At 43.4% G+C, this 8,530-nt stretch overlaps 1 protein-coding gene and 1 long non-coding RNA gene across 3 annotated transcripts in view; one reads left to right on the top strand and one right to left on the bottom strand.

Moving 5' to 3' along the window:
* Nucleotides 1-1,156: 1,156 nt before the first annotated feature.
* Nucleotides 1,157-8,530, bottom strand: part of LOC142493001 (uncharacterized) — a 23,640-nt gene continuing 16,266 nt past the window's right edge. Inside the window, exon 3 of the long non-coding RNA XR_012800961.1 lies at nucleotides 1,157-1,398. This is a non-coding gene — a long non-coding RNA (uncharacterized LOC142493001). The remainder of the gene's footprint in view (nucleotides 1,399-8,530) is intronic.
* LOC142492998 (acyl-coenzyme A oxidase-like protein) overlaps nucleotides 4,206-8,530 on the top strand; it is a 344,660-nt gene continuing 340,335 nt past the window's right edge. Inside the window, exon 1 of one of the 2 annotated variants that reach the window (XM_075596354.1) lies at nucleotides 4,206-4,549. In XM_075596354.1, coding sequence (XP_075452469.1) covers nucleotides 4,485-4,549 — 65 coding nt within the window. In that variant the 5' untranslated portion in view covers nucleotides 4,206-4,484. The remainder of the gene's footprint in view (nucleotides 4,550-8,530) is intronic. The other variant, XM_075596353.1, reaches the window with a different exon arrangement.

Here is an 8,530-nt window from a genome sequence, read left to right as displayed (position 1 = left end):
TTGACTGTCTGCCAGGATTAAATGTTGCCAGCAAGTGATTCATGCGCTCCCTCTCAGTTTAGCACCAGTCAGTACTTATTTCTAGAAAACTAAAAAGGACGACTGGGTAATATTTGAGATACAACTGAATTACTAAACTACTGTACTACAACGATTGCGTGTGTAACTATCCTGGGACCAGGGTCACGTGTGGTGTATGAATGGCTCCAGTTAGCTTTAACTCATGTCTTCCCTCTTCCAAAGCACAGCAAGTCCTTTTGTCTTTCTTAACTTTATTGAAGGAAAGTCATAGGATGAAAGGTACTTGCAGATGTAGTGTGTAGAGAGTGCTTCTCTATATGAAGTGCTAATATCAGGGTAAGAGTGTGGTAAAAAACAGAAAGGCCTTGCCAAGGGTGTTAGCAGGCAGGTACTGTACTCACTCAGTGTCCTGGGTGGAAAGGAAGTATATGGCTTTCTGGGAACAGGAATAGTCTGAGGATGAGACTATCTGTGAATACAGACAGGGGAGTAAGGGAAACTCCACTAAACCAGGGGGATTAAGGGGGTTGCCAAGACAACCTGGTTATGAGCTAACTGGAAAGCCCAAATGCAACAAATGTATCGGTTCCACAGGCACTGTGTGTTTTCAGAGCAAATTTACATGCAGCTGAAATAAGGATCTGACAGCAATAGTCTGTGAGCTGCAGAGGGAAACAGAAATATGAATCCTGTTCCAGGACAGAAACCACTACATACATCATATTACAGTTTCCCTACTGCTGGATTGTAACCTTCGAGCAGATGTCACCTTAATCATTGTATTTGAGACTGTTTTTGAGACTGTTGGTTTCCCGATAATAACATTTGCATCAAAATCAGTCAGTGTAAATCAAACTAACAACCAAACAGCAGCCACAGTTACTTCAGCCACAGTACCTTCTTTAAAAAATAGTATGTCTTTATTTCATGTTAAAAGTGCTAATACAGTATTGTAAACAGCATGCCCATGCTACAGGGAAAAGGAGACCTCATCTTGAGAGTTCTACATCCCTTGACAATATTTGCATGCTTAGCATTGCTTTACTAGTTGGCTATTATATTGTAGTTATACGCCAACACCATATTTCGCAGTGCAGTAAGATGGCACAAACAACAATAAATAAATACATGCTCAAATACTTATTTCAAAAAGATAAGAGTGGAAACACAGGGTATTGTGGGTGAGTGAAGCAAGTGTCCTTGGGGTTTTGTGGCTGCTTGCATTTCTTTTCATTTCAATCCATTGTCTGATGTATGTCTTGAAAACCGAATCATTTGAGTAAAAAAACAGCAATAATCCCAGTTTACAGTGGCCCAGTTATGATGAGGTGATTAGGAGGGATCCTTCTTCGGGGCTTGCATTCTTCATTCATTAATCTAAGAACATTAGAGCATTTCATTTGTTTTAGTTCGTGTAAGCCAAAAGCAATACAACTTACTCAACCACCCCTCTTTAAAATAGCAAAGTGTAAGTGGCATGTAACTGGAGATAGACTGGACAAGATCCCATTCATCAAAATACTACCGCTGGCTAAACAATGCCACCTGCATCTGACAGTAAGTTATGGTTTTACTGATATTTAATGTATAAGGCAAGGTGAAGGTATAGCTAACATTTCTTAGGTCAGTAGTTTTTAAATGCATCTAGAAAGTATTTAGTTGTTCTAACTTCACATGTTAACCTCACCCACTGAAGATGTCTTGCATGACATCACTGTATCTTTGCATATACCTTTGCTGGAACCTTAAGGCCGAGATTATACTCCGCGCGATGGTGCTCGCGCGCCACAACAACGAATTGCAGAATGCTTATGAGGCCGCCCCTAGTGGGCGCGCACTACGGAGCGCGATGGCGCAAGCGCGTTTTGAAAAGACAAAAAATTGTCTTTTCAAGCCTCGGCTGCGGTTCAGCCAATCACGGCCATCCAGCCTCGTGACGCGTCTGCCACGCCTCATCAATCGCTTCCATCTGAATTCACACATCACCAGCGCGGACTATAATCTGAGCCCAAGGCTTGTAATATAGTACGCGCTGGTGTGCGGGCATGCGCATGTCATTGCGCGTGCACGTGGCGCGCATGTTTAGTTCTATAGGGCAAGCAGTGACTTGCGCAGCTAGGAGGCGTGGCTATGATCTCAGATCTGCCGCGCCAACGCTCACGGCCGTGCGGGTGCGTGTCTCAACTATAGCAACGTCAGGATCACAGGCAATTATCATTGACGCGTGCGTGCACGGTAGCGCACACGCGCGCACTTTATTACAGGCCTAAATGTGTGAGCAGAAGAGGCTACATAATAAGTAATGTAGCAATCCTCCCCAATTTTCTTCTCTTTAACCATCCATCTTATCTGAACCAGGAAAGGTGAACGTGGAGCAGAACCAATGATTTCTTATCACATGGAATCCTGTCCAGTTTTCATAGTGTGATGGTACAGACAGGGCCGGTGCAAAGGTATTAGGTGCGCTATGTAAACCTTCAGCCTTCCACCCCTCGTACCCCCCATTAACTTTCACTTTTCACAGGATATGTACTAAACAAATGCATATAACACACTCTCCTCCCCCTTTCTCTCTCTTCCTCTCTTCCCAATTCTCTCTCTCCCTCCCCCCAATTCTCATTCTCCCCCCGCATTTTCTCTCAACCCTTCCCCCCTTTCTCTCCCCCTCCCCCATTCTCTCTTTCTCCCCCTCTCCATTTTCTCTCCCCCACCCCTGATCTGAATTTTCCATTGCATTATGAAGATTGTCATTATTATAATGATTGAGGGCCCACTGCTTTTACAGTTTCCTTGTCCCAGGCCTAGTTATAGAAGCTGTTATATAAACTGTTTAAAGGCAGGCAGGCAGGCAGGCAGGCAGGCATGAATCCACCTAGTAAAGTGAATAGGAAGCGAAAAGTGACAGGCTCATGGGGTTTTCATTTGCATGTCACTACCTAGAATCCTTGTCTGCAATATAACTGTACTATATGTGAGTACCACTCACTGTATGACATGCCAAAGGGGTAAATGGAACAGGTTTGGGGAGCTGTGGAAGCAGGTGTGCAGTGCAGGAATAATTTTTTGTATGGGGGCATTGTAGATACAAAATCAGTAACATACATTACCATATAATAAAAATATATAAACCCTCTGCAGCACCCTGACGCCCCTAGTTCCACTACAGATGTGTGTGTGTGTGTGTGTGTATTATTCTTGGGCATGTGCAATAATATACTTATTTATTCACATTTTAAAATCGTTTCGAACCTATGTTATTATTTTTGTAAATAATAATGCTTACATTGTAATTGGTTTATAAAACATATCAAAATATTTTTTTCTTTTTTTTAGATTGTCACCATAAGGCTATAACATTTACTTCATGGTCTATGAAAAAAACGTACAGGAACAGCGTCCCTCCCCCCTTGTAAAAAAAATAATCACAGCTGTAATTGTAAGAGCAACAACTGTGACATTTAATGACAGCACATTTCAGTGTATAACCTGCTTTCTAGGAACTTTCATGAACTAAACTGCTGATAATAGGAGGGCAAGGCTCTGATACAAAATCAGTAACATACATTACCATATAATAAAAATATATAAACCCTCTGCAGCACCCTGACGCCCCTAGTTCCACTACAGATGTGTGTGTGTGTGTGTGTGTATTATTCTTGGGCATGTGCAATAATATACTTATTTATTCACATTTTAAAATCGTTTCGAACCTATGTTATTATTTTTGTAAATAATAATGCTTACATTGTAATTGGTTTATAAAACATATCAAAATATTTTTTTCTTTTTTTTAGATTGTCACCATAAGGCTATAACATTTACTTCATGGTCTATGAAAAAAACGTACAGGAACAGCGTCCCTCCCCCCTTGTAAAAAAAATCATCACAGCTGTAATTGTAAGAGCAACAACTGTGACATTTAATGACAGCACATTTCAGTGTATAACCTGCTTTCTAGGAACTTTCATGAACTAAACTGCTGATAATAGGAGGGCAAGGCTCTGCAATTGGGCCATGCAAATATTTACATCGAGATACACATTGAAACCACCCCTAGTGATAATTTATTTTATTTTTATTTAGGAGCGCTGGCAGTCAAGGGATCAATGTTAAGGGGAGGGTGATGAGATCAGCGCGCGCCCCCGAGCTGTGCAGGGAATGGACCGGCTGCCAGCAAGGCAAGTAGCAGGGGGACGCGCCTGCGCACTTCCTCCCCAGACACCGGGGCGGGAGCCCGCACACACTGGGTAGAGATAAAGCAGCGCACAGGTACAGGGCGCTTCATAGCAATCCAGGAGGCGAGAGAGTGGAACCCGGAGAGAGAGAGAGCTCCCCCCCCCCTCCTCCTCCTCACCCATATTTCTTCCTTCCTGTCCCGAGCATGGAGAGAGAGACGGCTGACCTGGGTATCACCCAGAGCTCCCTGCCCCGGTATCTGGATGGGGATTTCTGGAGCATGAAGAATGAGCTGCGCAGGCACATCGCGGGGAGCCCCCTCTTCCAGCAGAGGTACAGCAGAGCAATGCAGGTGCAAGCGCAGGGGGAGGAGGGCAGGGCTATATATTCACGTAGATATGCTCAGCAGCCACAGATGTGCAGAAAGGGCCTATGAGCTCTCCTACTCGCTGATTTTCCAAAGGGAGATCCAGATGCACAGGAGTTATTAGATTACCTGCAGAGGTGCTGGGCAGGTGCAGCCACAAGTGGGAGGGGCAAGGCATTTTAAATGTATAAATGAATGGGATCCACATTAGTTCTTCTTATAAAAGGGCCTCTGCCAGTCTGATCATTGATTCTTTAGTGGAGCAGGCAGAACAGAAGTTACTTGTAGAGATGCTGTACTGGTGCATGGTTTTGGTAAAGCAAAACAATATGAATATAAAAATGATCAAGCTGCACATCTGATCACTGACTTGCAAACTGCATCGGAGTTGGAGTTACTATGAGAGATGGTGCAGCACAGTGAATGGAAGGGAGCAATAACTTAGCTTTGTATTGATCAGCCTTTTTATATTTGTCCACCTTATTACAGTGGGGAATCTGCACAGGAGTTGCATTGCTGGAGAGGTACTGAGCATCTTTCACAGGAGCAACTAAAGGGATTGTCCATGTGATTTATTCCCCATATAAATGATCAGGATCCAAAGTAATTCTGCATTTTAAGAGCATGAAATAAGATACCTTGGAGTTGCTAGTAGAGGTGGTCAGTAATATGCATAGGTGCAACTACAATGAATGGAGTGTGTAAGAACTTATCTACATAAAATGGCATGACCCTGCATTTGTAGCCCATCTGATCACTGATTACCAAGCGAGTAAGCTGCACCGAACTTGGACGATATCCCTTAGTGGTGCAAATGTAAGGAGGATAGAGGGAGCAAACCGCTGTACCCATTGGCAGGACCCATCATTTTATATTTTCAGGGTCTTTATCCATATGCTCCTTGATTCACAAGAGAATAAGGTTATGCAGCGGTTATCATTATTATATAATGTTCTGATCAACCAAGATAGAGGGAGACTGTAAATCAACTTTTCATATACTGTATTATTGTGACTTCAGAATAATGCATGTGGACACTAACTTTCAAGGAAGTAAGTTACCCTTCCCCAGCAACTCTGGTATCTGTTCATCATGCAAAACACCCAGAGGGATGATACTTCACCAGAAACCATTATAATTCTGCATTTAAAATAAGTATTTGCTTGTGATCCCTAGCATAATAGGGGGAGATTTCACCAGCAGACAAAGTATAGGGGCAGTCAGAAAGATTGGAGTAGGTTTAGCCCTGTGTAAATGATTGAAATCGTTCATAATTTTTCAGAGAAAGGCAGTTGTCCTGGAACAGGATTCTCTATTTCTGTTTCCCCCCCACTTTTTTTCTGCAGCTCTGCCTGCTAGCCCTTTATTTGGATGCAAGCTTTCCCTGCAGCTATCACTCCTAGTGCAGGTGGGAATGGATACATTTAGATACTGCCCAATTCTCCAGCCTGCTAGAAAGTTGGTTGCCGTGACAACCCCTTTAATTCCCTTGGCTAAATGGACTTTTCCATACTCCCCTATTTGCCAGAACAGGACAGTGATACACAGCACACACTGGACAGCAAGATAATTTTTTGCAGGGTGCAATGAACTAAGGAGGACCCAATTCCTCCAATATAAGTATATAAGTAACACAATAGCCCAGCACACACTGTCTATATATAATAGAACAATTGCCAAAAGAAATAATTCTTTGGATAATGCCAAAAGAAATGAAATGAGATTGAATGTGTTACACAAACCACCATAAGCAGAACCACATACCCTGCATCAAACAATGATAACACGCAATAATAAAAACATATAACAGGCAAAACCAGAAGGAGTAGTGGAGGGGGAATGGGGCGGAGAATAGGGTAGTAAGCACAAATACAATATAGGGTCAAGACAACACATAGGTGGGTACAAAAAATGGGGAAGCAGCAGCGGGCCTGCTCCGCCCCCTCCACTACTCCTTCTGGTTTTGCCTGTTATATGTTTTTATTATTGCGTGTTATCGTTGTTTGTAGGGTATGTGGTTCTGCTTATGGTGGTTTGTGTTACACATTAAATCTCATTTCATTTCTTTTGGCATTATCCCTTTCATTTGTTCTATTATCTATAGACAGTGTGTGCTGGGCTATTGTGTTACTCCCCTATCTGCATTCACAGGTACAGGAAGGCCCCGCTTTTTGGCTTTCCGCTAATATGGCGCTTCACAATGCATACCTACTCCCTTTACATTCTACACTAGTTCCGTTTTTACGGTGCTTTTCGGCACCCGGCTGTCGCTAAGCAACATTTTCGCGCGCATGCGTACAGTGTTGTACTCTCCCTGCCATTTACTATATCATTGAAGCCTTCGGCCACCGTAGAACCGGAAGTAGTGCGTGTCGGCGGACAATTGGTCTTTCCCTTACCTTCCCGCGCTGGATAACGTAGCGTAATGGTGGCCAATGTAAAAATACGTTTTTAAGGTAAGCAATGCACATAATTTTTGCATGCATTGCTAGGGCCCCGCTTTACGGCGATTTCCACTTTTCGGCGGGGGCCTGGAACGGAACGACGTATTAGTGGGGCCCTGCTGTAGCTTAATCCTGTCCCTATTCCTGCGTGACAAACATTACACACCTCCTTTCTTACCCAGCTACTGAGTGAGTACCATTCTTGCTTACTCCCTTGCAAAGCAATCCGTTTGACCGTCCCTTGATACAGAAGCACTTCACATAGAGAAGCACTCTACCCACACAACAACACCCACAAGAACCCTTCTATTTCTATAACTCCATCAATAAAGTTAAGAAAAGACAAAAGGACTTGTGCTTTCAAAGGGGGATGAGTTCAGCTATCTGGCCATACTTGTACTGTATCTACAGTAGCATATAACCCTGTGGCTACAGAATAGAAGTGTTCCATTGTAACGAATGATCAGACCTCGGGAGCTTGTTTTTTTACTGTTGGCATTGCTCACTATACAACAGTGTTTTTCAACCAGTGTTCCTAGGAACCCTTCGGTTCCCCGGGGCCTCCCTAAAGGGTTCACTGCAATCTTCAAGTCATTTGAAAATTGTACTAAATACAGACGTATTTACGTTGCATCTGGTCTCAGACACAATGTTAGAGAGGGTTGGGGCTCCTTACAATGCATCAGATCTCGGACGCGCTATTAGAGAGGGTTGGGGCTCCTTACAATGCATCAGATCTCGGACGCGCTATTAGAGAGGGTTGGGGCTCCTTACAATGCATCAGATCTCAGACGCGCTATTAGAGAGGGTTGGGTTTACTACAACGCATCAGATCTCAGACGCGCTATTAGAGAGGGTTGGGGTTCCTTACAACGCATCAGATCTCAGACGCGCTATTAGAGAGGGTTGGGGTTCCACAGAATTTCACTGCCATAGAAAGCCAGTTGCAGTTATAGGCAAAGGAAGAACCAATGTCTCACTCACTTTTTTTTTTTTTTAAGAACCCTTCATAACTGTCAATGGCGTTTCCTTCTGCTATTCAATACATTAATTCAAAAGTTCAAATACCATTAAGGCAAGATTATCTAATATAAATCTAAGTACTGTAACTCATTGAAGGGACATAGAAGCCTTCCTTTATTGATGGGGATAACCTAATTTCTGGTGATAATTAACATTAATCCAACCCTACTGCTCTAACAAGTAACATTGTGACAGTTCATTGGAAACTGAAAAGTATATCTCTATTTATAACCATGTATTATTTGTTATCTTAAGGCTGAGTCCCCGCTGAAGTTGAGCTCGCTGAGCGGACGGCGCTTGGCGCGGTTACGTGTGTGTGTATATCTTACTATATATTTGTGAAAGCGTCGTATGTGGCTATGTCTGTATGTGTCTCCCTGTGTCCCTAGCGGCAATCCCATTGGACCTTGGGCCAGGCCAATGAGATTGCTTCCTTGGCTCGCCCGCCCCCGCACACCTCTCATTGGCCTGAGGCGGAGTGACGGGCCAAAGGAGGCAC

Source organism: Ascaphus truei, chromosome 4, assembly GCF_040206685.1.
Source record: "Ascaphus truei isolate aAscTru1 chromosome 4, aAscTru1.hap1, whole genome shotgun sequence".
NCBI lineage: Eukaryota > Metazoa > Chordata > Amphibia > Anura > Ascaphidae > Ascaphus > Ascaphus truei.
Note: the sequence above shows the minus strand (reverse complement) of the source record. Positions and strands in the feature narration are given on the sequence as shown.